Source organism: Pseudonaja textilis, chromosome 3, assembly GCF_049901715.1.
Source record: "Pseudonaja textilis isolate UNSWEBS1 chromosome 3, rPseTex1.2, whole genome shotgun sequence".
NCBI classification, from domain to species: domain Eukaryota; kingdom Metazoa; phylum Chordata; class Lepidosauria; order Squamata; family Elapidae; genus Pseudonaja; species Pseudonaja textilis.
Window position 1 is genome coordinate 50,118,922 of NC_141992.1, and position 15,763 is coordinate 50,134,684.

Consider the following 15,763-nt stretch of genomic DNA (forward strand, 5'->3'; position numbering starts at 1 on the left):
ATACTGAAATTTAAACTATAATTAAAAGATAGCTTACAATTTCCCCCCATTTTGAATTGAATCCATGGAAATTTGCATAAATTAATCTGGAACCATTATTCTTTGGACATTTCCTAATCTTAATCACAGTTACCATCAAGATGACAATATCAGAGTGTTTATTTGTTTATCGAACCTTTTTACATAGAAAAATGGCAAAATGGCACATTTTATACTGTAATGTATTACATGCCATAGTTATTACATAATTAAGTAGATATTAAGTAACAAATTGGCCAGGTTGTCTGGGCATCTGCCATTTTTGTTGATCTCTAATTTCTACTCTGAGCAAATAATGACTTCTCTTTTTAAATCACAAGTATATCAAAATATTTTATTTTGGGTGAATTGTCAATACTGTAGTTCATCTGTTAGTTTCAGCAGCCCATTATAATGGAACTTATCTTCACTTGCCTCTCTAAGAGCTTTAAAAAATGCTTTAATTATGAGGGTATAAGGATTTTATAAACTTTTGCAATCTAGTCTAATGTATCTCAAAAATCAAGATAATGCTTTTTAATACTGCATTCTTTTAAAAGAATTTTAATTGGATTTCAGAATTTTAAAAGGATTGGTTTTGAAGTGAAGGGTTTGTTCGTGGTTCAGCTTGGCACTCAGAATCTCTAACAAGTCATAGCAATGTCACAATAGCAATAGCAGTTAGACAAAAATACTGCTTTCACAGTGCTTTAGAACTCTAAGCGGTTTACATTGTCAACATATTGCCCCCAACAATCTGGGTTCTATTTTACCGACCTTGGGAGGATGGAAGGTTGACTTAACCTTGCACCAGTCAGGATCAAACTGCTGTGCAGCTGACAGTCAGCAGAAGTAGCCTGCAGTACAGCATTCTAATTATACCACCATGGCTATGATGATGATGATGCACGTTATGATGAAAATGGTGCGTATGTACTTATATCATGAAGTCCAACACTTATACATAAATTGCATAATATGCAGGCCGATCTCATGATATACATTTGTCCCCTTGTCTCCCCAGATGCTGGTAATGCCACTCAAGTGTAGCATTTTTTTCTGAAGTATGCCATTTAAAAAATATGGCTCCTCTTAACTTTTACTAAAATTATGAATCAGCAGAAGATAAAGCTCTCAACCACTGTAAATAAAATTAATGCTAGTGACATCAGTTCAAATATAATGGGAAACAATGTTCTTTTTGTCAATACTGTGATAAGCTTCAACTGGCAGTTCATGCCAACATCCAACATCTGCTGTGCTTTGAGACCATAAATTGCAGGATAATTTTATTTTTTCATGCTTTTGTGCATAATCAGAATGCCTTCACTTTCACTTGCTATTTATTATTTAACCATATCATGCTGATTATCAGATTTCAGCCCATTCTAAGCCTGATGGAGGAAGTGAGGGGTGTATTTAGAAATGTGGGAGTATGCAAGAGGTATTACTGCATGGGTTGGGAAGGATGTGAAGGAAGTTTGCCAGAGATGGCATGCAATTTGGGAAGAGCAGAGAGGTGAATAGCATAGATCGTGAAAGGTGTTAGAGGGCCCAGATTGTTGGGGGCAATATGCTGACTGGTAAATCACTTAGAGGGTTGTAAAAGCACTGTGAAATGGTATATAAGTCTAAGTGCTATTGCTAGGGGGCACGTGAAAGGTGCTCTGTGGATCATGTTGGCTACATGGAGAAATAGGTCAAGATGGGGGCATGAAGGTCTGTGTGTGGGGGCGGTACTGTATCTGTTGGGGATGGCCTATAGGGGAAGTGGTTGAGAAGCATGCTTGGGAGTGAGCAAGAGGTGCTTTGCAATCAGACTGCCTGAGGACGGCACAGGGTGAAATGCATGTGGGGGCCCAAGAGTCATCAGAGGGGTCGGGATGAGTTGGGATTGGGTGCCTGGGGTGCTATGGAGTGAGGGAAAGCACACAGGGGTAGCATGGATCAGAAAGGGTCATGGAGGTGCCCAAGAGGTGCTGCATGGGTCAGGGAAGGTGCTTGAGGGGAGGCAGGTTGGAGAAGGTGTGCAGGGATATGCAAAAAACATTGCAGAGCGAGGGATGACATTTGGGGGACAGTGCGAATTGAGAAGGCACACAGTGGGGTACCCAAAATGAGCCACAAGAGTCATGGAAGATGTGTGAGGTGTGTACTGGGTGCTGCATGGGTTAGGGAAGGCAAGTGGAGAGGGGCACAGGTCGTGGGGAGGTGGCATGGGCCAGGAAGGACGCATAGGAGTTCCTTCTTCCCTTCCCAGCAGGCAGATAAATGGCTGCTGTTGGGTGGGAAAAGGAGTGAGGGATTGCAAGACAGGCTGGGAAATTGTCAAGGAATGAAGAAAACGAAGATCTAGTGACCAACAACAACAACCCAGCAGTATAGCATATAATAATAATTTACCTCAGATTCCGTTTATAAAACAAAATAGAAACTTCATAGTACAAGATAAAGACCATTTATTAAATATAATTAATTATTTGATTTTGATCTATAAAAGTACTTAGCAATTTGGTGAGATTATAAAACAGCTTACATTATCTGTAAGAACTGGGCAAAGTTTTACCTGTGCAAGCAGCACCAAATGATAATTTGTTATAGGTGATTAATTCATTTACCTTCTTTCTCTGAGTGAACTGCCTGGGAAAAGAGGAGACCCTAACACTTTCCAAAATCAAGTTTACTCCTTTACAAATCAAGTTTTTTGTTGCAGGCTTTTCTTCCCTTTACTAGCAAGGATATTAACAGCAATGAAATGCTAGCAATCAGGAAATGGTTGCTGGAAGAATCAAAGCAAAACTTAACAGGAAGCAATTAACACTTTGGTTTGCAAATTTCAGGTTGTTTTAATTCTAAGAAAAAAAAATTTTTTTTAAAGTAAGCAGAGTGAAAGTCAAAGTAATCCAATAGCTGACTTTGATAGAGATTAGATATTGCCAAGAAAATACTGGATTCACATAAGCCATTATTTATTTTAATAATTGTTGAAGCACACACAGTGGCTTCATTCATTCATGCTTTTGGTGCATAATCAGAAAGTCTTCACTTTCACTTCTCATGCCCTATATCAGAAAGATTTCAGCCCAGTCTAATTGTTGAAGCACACACAGTGGCTTCATTCACAATACAAGTAGTCACTACTAATTCAGCAACAGTTCAAAATTATGACAACAAATGAGGACTTAAAACTGGTCCACAAAGTTTCAACTGTGGCAACATCCCCACTGTGATAAGAATGGCATTCTGGGCATTCAGGTGCCCAGCTCACAATTAAAACTTGGCAGTATATGCAGCGTTTCTTACCAGCTTCTCACATGCAAACTCAGGGGGAAGCTGGCAATGAAGATCACAATGTGCTCCCATACCACTCCCAGCCTTTTCTTCTGAGGAAGTCCGCTACAGAGTAAGAGATCTTGTACTCTGTAGTATCCTCTCTCCTGTTGTGCTCCAAGTGAGAGGGATCTAGGAATCAGCCACTAAGTATGAGCCAGGAGTGTGCTACAAGTTGCCAATAAAGCCAATGCGGTCCTAGGTTGCATCAACAGAGGGATAGTACCAAAATTACATGAGATGTTAGTGCCACTTTATACTGTAGGACCATACATGGAATATTGCCTCTAGTTTTTATAGCCGCTGTACGAAAAAAGATGTTAAACTCTAGAAAAAGTACAAAGAGCAACAAAGATTATTAAGGGACTGAAAGTTAAAGCATACAATGAATGCTTGCGAGAATTTGGAATATCTTGTCTAACGAAGTGTAAAACTAGGGGTGGCCTGATAGCGGTCTTCCAATATTTGAGGAGCTGTCACCGAGAAGAGGGGGGGTCAACTTATTTTTCAAAGCACTTAAGGGCAAGGCAAGAAGTAATGGATAAAAGCTTAACAAAGAAAAATCCAACCTAGCATTAAGGAGAATTTCCCTGTCAGTTAGAACAATTAATCACTGGAATGGGTGGGTGCTCCGTGAGTGGAGGTTTTTAAGAAGAGATTACATGGCCATGTGTCCAGAATGCTACGTCTCTTGCTTGAGCAGGGAGTTGAACTTTAAGATTACCAAGGTCTGTAACACAATGATCACTGCAAATATATGGGGCTTTCTGTTGTTGTTTTTTTTCCAAATGAAAAACTTCTTAATTTCCCACAAGATATTTTAACATGGGTAGGAGAGTATCTTTGAGTATACTAAGAAATTCTACAGCAGCATGACTGACAGAGGAACTAGAACTGATTTGCACATTCAGTTTAAAACTTCTGTTTTACACAAATGCTTCTATTACGTTTGACAGCAGAAATCCAATGGATTAGTTCTTTGCATTTAATTTGCAGGATGCACAATTCCCCAAGGCCTTGTTTTGTTTTCTGTCTTCATATAGACATCAAATATTTTCCCACACAAGCTCTTGATGCCACTATGGCATGGCAAAATTGCCAAATGTCTACAATGAAATTTCTGGTAAATTTTTTGAGTCCTCTCCTTTCTGCTCTTCACTGTTCAGCTACTCCAATTTACTGGTTGTGTACTGTTTTATTTCTCCAGGAACTTTTAGGAATCTGGAATTAAGCATTAAAAGAAAAATCAACTTTTTTTTTTCCTGATGATTCAATACTCTTTCTGTCCCTCCCGACTCCTTTCAGTAATACACACGGATACACACAAAGACACATAATCCAGGAATGAAAAGCTATTGATCTGTATCTATTAAAATATTTATGTTAATGCAGGAAGTCAAAGAGTGTTACAATGGATATGCTAATATCCCTGCTTTGTTATATGAAAAGATGCTTTAAAATGAAAACCGTGTTTCTAATCCTATTTGCATAGAATTTCAAAACACATTAGTCAAGTATTAAAATGCAATTGTAATTCATTTTGTTGACAAGGGATTATGGTCCAGAATTTCCAAGATTCAAAGGATAAAGTTGAAATGGAGGAAAAAAATCCCCCCAAATAATAAAAGTTATTGCACTTAAACCTGTCAATCAAGATTATTTAATTATGAAATTTATATAGCCACCCATCTCACCTGGTATTCCTAGGTGGCTCATGGCAACCAGGAAAAATATCAACAGAAAAACATATCACACTTTTCCTATCAAGATAACAGATCTTGTTAATCCTCTGACTCAACCCCTTGGGCAAAAATCAGCAAGGTGTGAAAAAACATGAACTCTGAGCAACCAAGCAGAGGCAGGAAGGTTCTTTCCATCAGAACAGCTTTAGAAATAACATGGGGAAAATTCCGTTTTTTTTCCTTTTCTTTATTCGTTTGCTTTACATTCCCAGAGGAGAGGTATCTCTTCAGACTGGCTTCTTATCAGGAAAGAAAACACCTCAACCCAGAGAAGGGTTTTTTTTTTCCTTTTTATTCTTTTGCCACTGTTTTCAATTCTGAATAAGTTTCATAAGCTTAATCTACATAATAAAAGATTTGCATCATCTTCTCATTTCTGGTATCAATGGGGTCAAACAGGAAACTTGGCCTTTCACACATCTCAGCCATTTGATGAACAAACCATTTGAGAGAAGAATTTTTATTCTGTTCCTCCGAAGTAAAGTTGCAGAGAGCACCTACTGAACAAGGGCTGTGAGAGGGGAAAGGAGCAGGAAGCCTCAGGGATGGATCTTCACCTCACCTGAATAATAATTTCTGCCCAGCTTCCTTTTTGATGAGGTTGAGTTTATAATAATGCCTCAACGCTCTTGACATCTTCTCATATGTCATATTCCTTCGGTTCTGAAAATTGTTTAAAAATTGTGATTATAACTTCAATTTGCTTTCTCTTGCCTAATTACTAATTTGAATTAGAAAAGAGTTGTCAAGAAACCTGCATGCAATAACCTCTTTCAGTGGAGATCGGGTGGGAATTATGTTAATAAATTCCTTGTTTTACATACAGTTAAAATACCAGCTTTGTGAATTAATTTAGAATTAAAAGAAGGTAAATGGGAAGCACTCTGGTGCAATGATAAGACAGCAAACTTAAGATCTAGGAAACCCATATTTAAGTCCTCATTCAATCTCTAATTGACTCTGGCCAGTCGTAATATTTCAGCCCAACTTATTATGCCAAATCTGACAATTAAATGAGGAATGCCAGTGCATGCTACCTTGAATTCTTACAGGAAAGTCAAGGCAGACATACTACTGTATAATAAATACATGCAAGTACTCCCTTTGTCCCAGGCTGTATCAGATCATCTTGTGTACCCTCCTTTAATCTGTCCTTGTAAAAGTCCTAGAAGCACAATGTCTGATGCTCTAGATGATGGAGATTATACTTTAACGTTATGAGAGCCAGGCTGGGAATGGCTAGACTGACTCCTGTTGGAATATTCCAACTGGTCATAGTTCATTATGAGACCAGGATCAGGATATTCCCAGCTCTACTTTTAGCAAGAATGCTAAATCTCTGGCAAGTGAAGAGACAAACCTTGGGAATATAATTCCCACAGTTTGGGAATATAATTCCCACATCTTGGGAATATAACTTTGTTAAATTATCTCCAAAGAACATAGGGGGACTATGGGAGATGTACAAATTGGTGCCCTCCAGGAAGGCTGAGAGTGCTAGTCCTAATCAGCCCATCCGAATAGAAATTTATCTCTACTTAAGGAGTTTAGAAGGATCACCTTATTTAGTACCTTGTGATTACCCCAGAGTCCAGCAAGGCCACGGGGATTTACAACCCGAAAGATCTTGGTTTCTTTGTCTTCCCACTTGATAACTGATTCATACTGGCTATCAGAGAGGAGCCGGTAGATGTAATCCAAAAGTAACCTACAGTCTGAGAATTAGTTACATTGAGAGAAATGTTGTTCAAGACAGAATAACATGGATTAGTTCCTGCTACACTGCATCACTGTTAAAGACAGCTGTAGGATGCATTTGCAAGTGGCCATAGCTGAGTAGTGAATAAAGTTGGATTCCCATGCTTCCAAATCTGTGTTATTAACCAGTGGCGGGAGTGGAGCAAATACTCTTGACATATAAGAACAGGTAAGCATTCCTGTCAACCACATAGCCAAAGAAAAACAGATCTTGGTAACCTTACCCTTACCTGATATTTTTCCCCTGACCAGAGCAGCAGATTTTACAGGAAAAGAGCAAATGTTTCCACCATGGCTGATCTCTGGGTTGCTATAAGCAAGAGGTGTCATCCCAGGAGTAGACAGTGTCTTGGTGAAAGACTGAGATGAGTTCGAGTAACCTTCATGACTAGTGAAGGTCGTTGGATATTCTGAAGGCAACACAGGGACCTTAGCTGGGAAATCTTCTAAATTGCACTTGGTACCTGTGAGAAGAGATCAGATTCAAAACAGAGATTCGGACCATTTCCTAAGCCAGCCCTCTTCGATCTGGAGCTCACTAAGTATAGTGTAGCAATCTGAAAAATACCAGCTTGGGAAAGGCAGATCTACACCTAATCAACTGGAAATTGATGTAACAGAAGGTACTGCAATTAGATGCATTAGCTGTGGTTGTTTTGCTATGAACATAGTCAACTTTGAAGTCTGTTTGGTCACATATTTCTTTTATATGAAGAAAACTCTTAACCAGGTTTGTCCCAGGCTATCCGTGCCTAGACCAATTCTTGAATATTTTGTAAATGTTTATGATAGTGATCCATACAAATTCATTATTTACCTAAACTTTACTATAGGCAGCAGAGAGACAGATACATTCAACTGACTGAGTCAGAATACTGGTTTGCTTAAGCTAATGCCATCCTAACTGATGTATCAATGGAAAAGACATAGAGCAGGAACCACTTCCTGTGGTTTCGCTATAAAGATCATTTAGTTTACTTTCATTTTAACTCCCCAACTGTTCTTTTTTTATATATTTTGAGTCATATCTTGAAATTAGAAAGTTATGTGAAGGAATGCTTTGCCTACAGAACTATAGTTGACTCTAGTGATGTTAGAGATGACTCCTGAGAATGCCTTAAATAAAGAATACTCGATGAATGCATCAATTCAGAGTTCCCACCTGAGGCACAACTACTATTTTGAATACATTGTACAAAGTACCAGTTCCCTTGTGAAATTTCTAATGTTGGAAAAGATAGACACAATAAATGAAGAGATGACCAGAAGCAAGTTGGATTGACACAATTTCAGCAGTGATGGGTACACTAAGGGCCAGTTTGGGGAAGGGCCAGTTTGGGGATATAACATCCTGGAGACAATCTATGTGGTCACTAAGGGTTTTCACAGACTTGATGGCACACAATCAGTTGAACCCGTTCTGTCAGTATGGTAACCAATAAGCTGATGAACATTAACTCTGCAAGATCTCAGGAAGAGGTTAATTCCTAATTTAGGAAATGAGATGCTGAAGCTTGTATATGAAACCATCTGGAGGATCAGTATGGATTTTGCTTGTGTATCCTCCTGTATAGATATTGGCCCAAAATGTGAGCCAAAGATTAACTTGCATGATGCATATAACCACTGTTCCACAGCACTCACCTTCTGCAGTGCTCTGGGTCAGGTTATGGTCTGCATCCCAAAAGGAAATGTTAAAGAGAGGGCTACACACAAGGGCTCTTCTCTGGGTCTTTATGTATTGGAGTAATTCATATAATACATCTCCTGTGAGAAAAGAAACATAAATACCAATCCCACTCCATTTCTTTCAATACCAACTGGTGACAAAAATGATGCAATTTTTGAGTACCTCTACCCCCTCCATTTGCTGTTTATTTCAAAAGGACTATTTCAACTATTTCAGCTTGAGCAATTTCTAACATTTGCAAACCAGAAAAATAGTTTTGTTGCACACGTTTGTGGGAACCTGAAATTTTCTGTTAAAACTTGCAATACATTCAGTACATTTAGCACAAATTAATTTACCTCCTGCCCCAAGAAAGCACAGTTTGAAAAAAAAATGTATTAATATAAACATGATCAAAAAGCCACAAGGGTAACCTGATTCTTTCCATCAGACATCTATCACATTGTAAAGCTGCTTGACCCATGGACTTTGGTTCAACCAATAAGTTCTTGTCAATAAAACACAATTTGGAAGGCAAATCTATTTCAAAGGAGATTAGAAATGTCATGCATCTCACAGTCTTGAGTTATTCCTCATTTATACTTGCCACATGGGATAATTCCAAGATAAGAGTGCAAACACATAAAGCCTTGACCAAGGAGGGCAACACTTCTAACCTGAATTAGGAGCCCGAAATTTGAAATCTTCCTTGGTGAGAATACAAAGGGCTTTTCCATTCATTTCAAAGTTACTATCATCAGATTTCCGGAGTGAATATTCTTTTTCAGCCCATCTTAGCCAGTGAATCACATCATCTTTGTTCCATAGAAAGGGTTGGATTCCTGAAATCAAACCAGGTTATATGTAAATTAACATACCTACCCAGTCATTTTTTTGCCCTTTTGGAAGAAGCATAAAATGTCTCAAAAAGCAAGTAAAGGACATCTCAGCAAATTATTATTAGAATTCGTTTGCTCCAACTAATATCACTCTCCATAAGTTTTAAAGATAAGTCAATAAATTTTCAAAAAGGGATTTTTTTTTACAAAAAAAGAATATTCTTTGTGGTAGGAAGCAACTTTACACCAGGTTCAATTAATTGATAATCTACTCCTTGTTTCCTGAACTAGATGTCTTCAAGATATATCAGCCTAGAATCCCACCAACTGCAGGCAATTTTTTGCCTGGTCTAATAGACTCCAACTCAAAACTATAGCTGGGGAATACTGGAGTTGTAGTCCAAACACAACTAGTTTGTATAGTGTTGTCCTTACATTAGGGGCAGGTAACACTTTCTAAGCCAAGACTGCTTAACCACAAACGGTATACAGTAGTGGAACTGCACTCCAAAAAGTAGAAAAACCAAGCTAAAATTTAAATTAGATTTAATTTAAATGTAATCAAAGTAAAAATAAACTCATTTAATACAGATAATAAGAAGATATATATGCAATCGTCTGTTTAGTGTCATATTAAAATTACAACTTGGTGGCGCTGCTCGGAGAAGCCTGTAGAGCATATATCCAAGGCTTTAAGGAACCATCTTTGAAAAGCTGCCTTAAATAATACCTCTTCTACTCACTGAGTCGGCCTGGCAAAGTGCAGATTTGTCCATCATAGAGCGACTTTACTGATGCCTTCGAAGTAGGGTGCAATGGTAATGACAAAGCTGATGTGGCCACAGGAGTCAAAGAGCCATCTGCCACTTCAACCTTAAGGGAGGAGAAAGACACTGAAGCCATATAGATTCCCTACAGGAAATCAGCTGTATTTCCCCAATGCCTCTTTTGTTATTCTGTACTGCCTAAAAGCTGGATAAGTAAGAATCTATGAAGGAAAATGTTCGTAATGTAACTAGAACCAATTATGCTTCAGCAGAAAGTCTGCTGGATAGGCTGGAGAGAAACCCAGGTCAATAATTGTCCTTACTCTTTGTGTGAAAACTTGGATCAACAATTGTCTCCAAAACTAAACTATACCCCAGAATCGCGCCATGCAAATAAAATGAATCAAATACACGGAGAAAGGATGAGATGAAAGCTGTAGACATATAAAAGAGGGAAAGCATTAAGTAATTAAGAAAAAGTTATTGGGCATTCCTAGAATAATTTTTGAAAACTGTAGGCTGGTGAAACTGTGTTTATCAAGGAGAGAGGATGCAATTGGGGTGATTACAATGGCAAGCAAGACAAGAGAAAGAGAGAGGGAGGGAGGGAAGAGAGAGGGGAGGGAGGCAAGATGGCTGTGATGGTGAGATGGAAGTGCCACTGATTTTTATGTTTGTCACATTTCATCATTAAAACCACCATCTTAATTTATTTGGCCACACTCTATGGACACTCCTGAAATCTTGAAAAAAAGCAGCTGTAGATTTTAAAACTCAATAAATCAATAAATACCTAAGTTTAGGTATTGCACCTAAGAGTAGAGTTCACCAAATATTTGATGAAGTAAACTCTAATTCATGAACATATATTCCATAATAAACAAATTGTGTTTATTCTTCATTGTATCACAAGAACCATTGTTGATTTTGCAGCTGCAATTCTTTTACCATTGCATGCATGTCTTATGTAGATTGACTTTTTAAAAGTTTCAGATTCATTCTTAAATACTAGGCAATAAAGAAAATGAAAGATGCCCACACACTTTCATTTCAGTTTTGTTCTGGTAGCTTGTTTAAAAAACTATTTTTAGTACTGTATTTTAATTATAATGGTATAGCATACGGGGTGTCATTTTTACTGGTCTGATATTTTATATATCTATATTTATACATATACCCACTTTTAATTTGAGTGTAAATTGCTCCATCCTGCCAAGCAGCATATTAATCCATGCAACTAGCATGTAAATAAGTAAATGATTTCCAAATATCTTTTTTTTTTCAAAGAAAGAGTAGCATACCATGTCGGTGTACACAACAATAATGCCTGGTTTAAAGAAGTGTTCCCACAGATGGTGTTCAGTTGTCTTCCTTCTCCAATTGTGGAAGAATATCTTGACTTACAAAAGATAAGGCTTCCACAGCTTCTCATACACAGGAATGCATAACCTACATGGTCTTCAAGACCAGCATTTTTCAGACATGTTAACTTTAAGATGTGCAGAGGTTCAATTCAACTTGCTGGCTGGGGCATTCTAGGAGTTGGAAGTTCACACATCTTAAAAGTTGCCCAATCTGAAAAACACTGGTCTAAAGCAGAGGGCTAACTGGGACAGAAAGGGAATACAGGGAGGAAATAAGGTCGCCCTTATCTGAGGTAAATCGTCCCAATTAGGCACCATCCTTTGTGCTAAAGTACAATACCCATAATTCCCAACAGTGGCATGCTATGAGTCCCATTCATTAAGGAATGCTGGCTTCCAGGGACTAAGAGTCTTGCCTTCTATCAAAGCTCCTGCCCTCTGGAACATTCTTCTTTCAGAGCCGAGGATGGCCCTGGCCCTATCGGCCTTTCGAAAAGCCTTGAAGACTTATTTGAGATGGGCAGCTATAGAAATTGATTGATTGGTTGAATCAATGAATAAATAAACATGCCCTGAAGCAATGCTGAATGGGAATCACTGCAGCACAACCCAAGACCCCAGGTTGAGGAAGGCTGGTTGAAAATGTACACTTAAAATTGCTCCTTTCCACTTTCTACCCCAGAGTTTAAGATAGAGGGAAGGATACAGCCCAGATTTTTTTTCTTTTTAAAAAAGTGTTTAAGTTTTGCTTGCATGAATCTAGCCTTAAAATATGTGATCCACTATTTTCCCATTTGAAACAGCTTCCTTAACTCACACACGGATTAATTTTGCCCAACCAAACGCGGTTTCTCAAAGAAAACAGCTAGTTGCTTAACGTCTCCCTTTTCTTGTGAAAAGCCTGGGGAATTCCGAACTTTGTCCATTTTGAAACGTTTTTCTTTTGAACCACCAGAGAAATGCTTTCCGTGGATACAGCCTAGTCCACAGAACCCCAACGCTTTCTGAAACATGGCGAGACGCTGCCCTCCAAACGCCTCAATGTATCCATCCCGTGTTTCCAGCCCGTATGAAGGAGAGAGAGATGTGGGAACCAGGGAAGCCGCCCGGGTCAAACCTTGGCACGGATGGGCATTGGGCGAGAGGACGTGACAGAAGGCGCGGAGCCTACGGGAATCTAGGGCGCTGAGGGAGGGCAGAGAGAACAAGGGAAGATGGGGGTGGGGGGTCAGACAGAGCACCTGCTGCTCTCCCCCAAGCCCTTACCTGCATTACAAGGGGAGGCGAGGGGAGGGGGAAACCGCGGGGCCAGGATCGTCCGGATGCGCGCAGAATCCTATCCAATTCCCCTTCAGCCCAGGCGGTGCTCGCTGTCTTTCTGGAAAACGAAAACGAAACGCGCCTCTCCGAAAGGTGCTGGAACTTGGTCTGTAACGCAGCCGCCGTCCGCACTCGGAGCGACCTCTGAGTCAGCCAGAGTCTCTCTCTCTCTCTCTCTCTCTCTCGCCTCAGCGCTGGCTTATTCTGCCCCTTGGCGAACCTCCCGCGGACCCCTGACGGCGCTTCCAAAGACCCGAGCTGCACTTCCCTCTCCCGTAAACTCTCCAGACGGGGTTGGGTTGACCTCGTGTGCCCGCTCGGCTTGCGATTTCGAACCCCAAAACCAGGGCCGTTGCCCTGAGGCAGGAAAGCCCAAGCGAAACTCTTGCCGGAAAGCTGATTCACACCCCTCACCCCACGCCCCCAAACGCTGGTTTATGGCACGGAGTCAAACCAAGCCAGCGTGCTAATATTTGTTGTATTTAATTCCAAGGAATATCTGGAATATCAACTGGTGCCTTTCAACAATACCGCGGGTGCAGGTGCACTTCGCGTTCGGAGTCATACCTGAAAAATAAATCAATTTAAATAACTTGTATGCACATTGTGTATCGCGGTATTTTACTTCTCCCTGGAAGTTAACAAATAAAGTTCCATCATAGCCAATCAAGTCAGAGTCCTCTTCAGTCTAGGGCAGGTTTTCATAACTTTTTCTGGCAGAGAGGGTGTGTCATGTCCTTTCTACTTTTTGAAAAGTAAGTGAGTATAGGACAAAAGTAGTGAAGCCAGGACAAAACTAAATCTAGTTAAACTCACTATAATTAATCCTCAAGTTTCCAAACTGTTCTTTTGACCCACTTAAAATGTGAAATGGCTGGCAACTTTCGGGGGCCACCTGGCACCTCAGGTGGTAGGGGGTAATTCTCCTTTTGATACATGAAGGGAATTGTGCTGACACACAAGGATAGAATCCTTGAGTTACTTTTGGTCTATGCTACTACCGTAATAGAGATTATCCTGATAATTAAATGTGATCAGTTTTGAACAACCAAATTTGCTTTTTCTTGCTGTAAACCACCTTACAGATTTATTACAGATTCGTGTAATATATAACCAAACAATGTACTACTTGAATGAAAGGGTGAGGTTCCAGGAACTTTGCCAAAATCTCATTATCAACCTGATCAACCTAGATCGGTCAATACTGTTTAGTTTTCTGGGCATCAATGAATGTAGGAAATGAAGTGACTGCCAATCTACCAACAGTTTACAATACATTGAGAAGACACTATTATTGAATTGTAAAATTACCAGATCTAGAAAAGTAAAACCTGAATGATCTCTAGATGCAGCAAAGGATTAACATTGTCTGATATATTTAATATTTTTTTCTGCCCTCTAGCGAGTGTCCAGATTTTTGTAGCCCGGGTCTGGCAACTTTTATAAAAGTTAATGGTACTAAGATGAATGTGTTTACACTTGTGATGGCCTTTGGCAGAGCTGATATGGGATGTTGCATCTATCCTTATGCTCTTTCACTTCATAATGGCTTTTTTTTAAATAAAAATTTATTAATTTTCAATAAACAAACATACACAAACAAAACACAAAACATGAAAACATAAAACTTCTTTTTGGAAAGCGGCTTAGTCCCGGGTTACATCTTTTTGTACAGACATAAATCAAATTCATGCTCACTTTGTATACCATTTCATATCTTATTTACCATTCTATATTTTCTATATGGCTTCTCCCCTCTTTTCATTCTCTTAATTCTATTTTATATATTTCATCTCAATTTAAATCATTATTCTTGTATCTTTTGTCCGTTCTGTAATTATCTACTTATCTTTTCTCTTTAACACATAATTTCTCCTGCAATCACTGATTGAAGTATGACGCTTTTATATCTTTCCCCTAAATTTAACGCTTAAAATAATATATAATTTTCATTCTGATTCTGCTTATTACATTCTAAAGCTACATACTACATTTTAAAATAAGAAAATAGTAAGTTTATAATATAATTAAAACAATAATCCATAACAAATTAAACTATCATTAAATCTTAAGCATTTTACACATTCCCTTTAATATTTTATTAAATCATATAATGTTCCAGTTTTCTAACTTTATTTCAAATACAAATACAACAGTACAGTCTTATGTACTTTTGCAGAATCTCTTTTTTAATTATGTTTTTACCCTTTATCTCTGAAAAAAACCTGTTTCTTTACATCTTATTTCAAACCTTTGTAACTTCTCTTCCTTTTTTCCCTTCCTTTCTTCTCCGATCTAGCCTTTTTACCCCCCCATCTCTTGATCTCCACCCTCTTAATCTCCACTCTCTTCTGCATTCCTCTTTTCTGTTGCTTTCTAACATTGTATCAATTTTTCACCTTATTTTTCCCTTTTTTGGTTGTTCTTTTTAGTCTTAAATTCTCCATTCTCTTTCCCCTCTTTCCTTTTTCTTCCCCAGCTAAAGTTGTTTATTCATTAAAGATGGCTTCTTATTCTTCATCCCAGTCTTCTTGTTCTTGTAATTCCTGGTAGGTAGAAATCGCCATTTCTAAGAAATGAAAAACAGATCCGGAAGAGCCCTTCTCTTCTTGTTCCTCTTCTTTTAGCTTTTTAAATTCCATTTTCAGTTCTTCAACAGATAATGCCATTGTGAAAGTTTTTTAAACAACCCAAATGTTTTTAATCTTTCAAATAATAATTTCCAAAAATCCCAAAGTCACCAAGCAATCCAAATAAACACAAGCTGTTTTAGCACTTTCTTCTTTTTATACTTTCTCTTCCTGGGGTACAGTTCCAAAATGTATCTTTTAGAAGTCTTGTTACAGTTTAACTCTGATCTTATAAGCTCCAAGCAGCCTCCTCCAGAGAGGTCTTAATATTAATTCTTTACCTCTCCCTTCCCACTTATAGCAAAAAAAGAATTTTTTTTAATTCC

At 38.6% G+C, this 15,763-nt stretch overlaps 1 protein-coding gene across 4 annotated transcripts; it reads right to left on the reverse strand.

Annotated features, from left to right (window-relative positions):
• Nucleotides 1-2,460: 2,460 nt before the first annotated feature.
• ETV7 (ETS variant transcription factor 7) lies at nucleotides 2,461-12,929 on the reverse strand. 4 transcript variants are annotated; one of them, XM_026716943.2, is made up of 8 exons: nucleotides 12,754-12,929; nucleotides 10,100-10,229; nucleotides 9,195-9,359; nucleotides 8,493-8,615; nucleotides 7,079-7,312; nucleotides 6,663-6,805; nucleotides 5,653-5,753; nucleotides 2,461-4,569 (listed from the first exon to the last, which is right to left on the reverse strand). In XM_026716943.2, the coding sequence occupies exons 1-8, from the start codon at nucleotides 12,757-12,759 to the stop codon at nucleotides 4,515-4,517; spliced, it is 957 nt and encodes a 318-aa protein (XP_026572728.1). In that variant the 5' UTR covers nucleotides 12,760-12,929; the 3' UTR covers nucleotides 2,461-4,514. The 4 variants fall into 4 exon arrangements, with proteins under 4 accessions (XP_026572728.1, XP_087785750.1, XP_026572729.1 ...); XM_087929624.1 differs by having other exon boundaries at nucleotides 6,651-6,805; nucleotides 12,754-12,911; XM_026716944.2 differs by having other exon boundaries at nucleotides 10,087-10,229; nucleotides 12,754-12,887.
• Nucleotides 12,930-15,763: the final 2,834 nt, after the last annotated feature.

Excerpts from the sequence above, each read along its gene's own strand:
- ETV7 (XM_087929624.1), bottom strand. Across the intron at positions 8,616-9,194 it reads ATTTCGGGCTCCTAATTCAG|GAGATGTATTATATGAATTA; the intron begins GTTAGAAGTGTT and ends CTTTTCTCACAG. Across the intron at positions 4,570-5,652 it reads GGGCAGAAATTATTATTCAG|ATTCCTAAAAGTTCCTGGAG; the intron begins GTGAGGTGAAGA and ends GCTTAATTCCAG.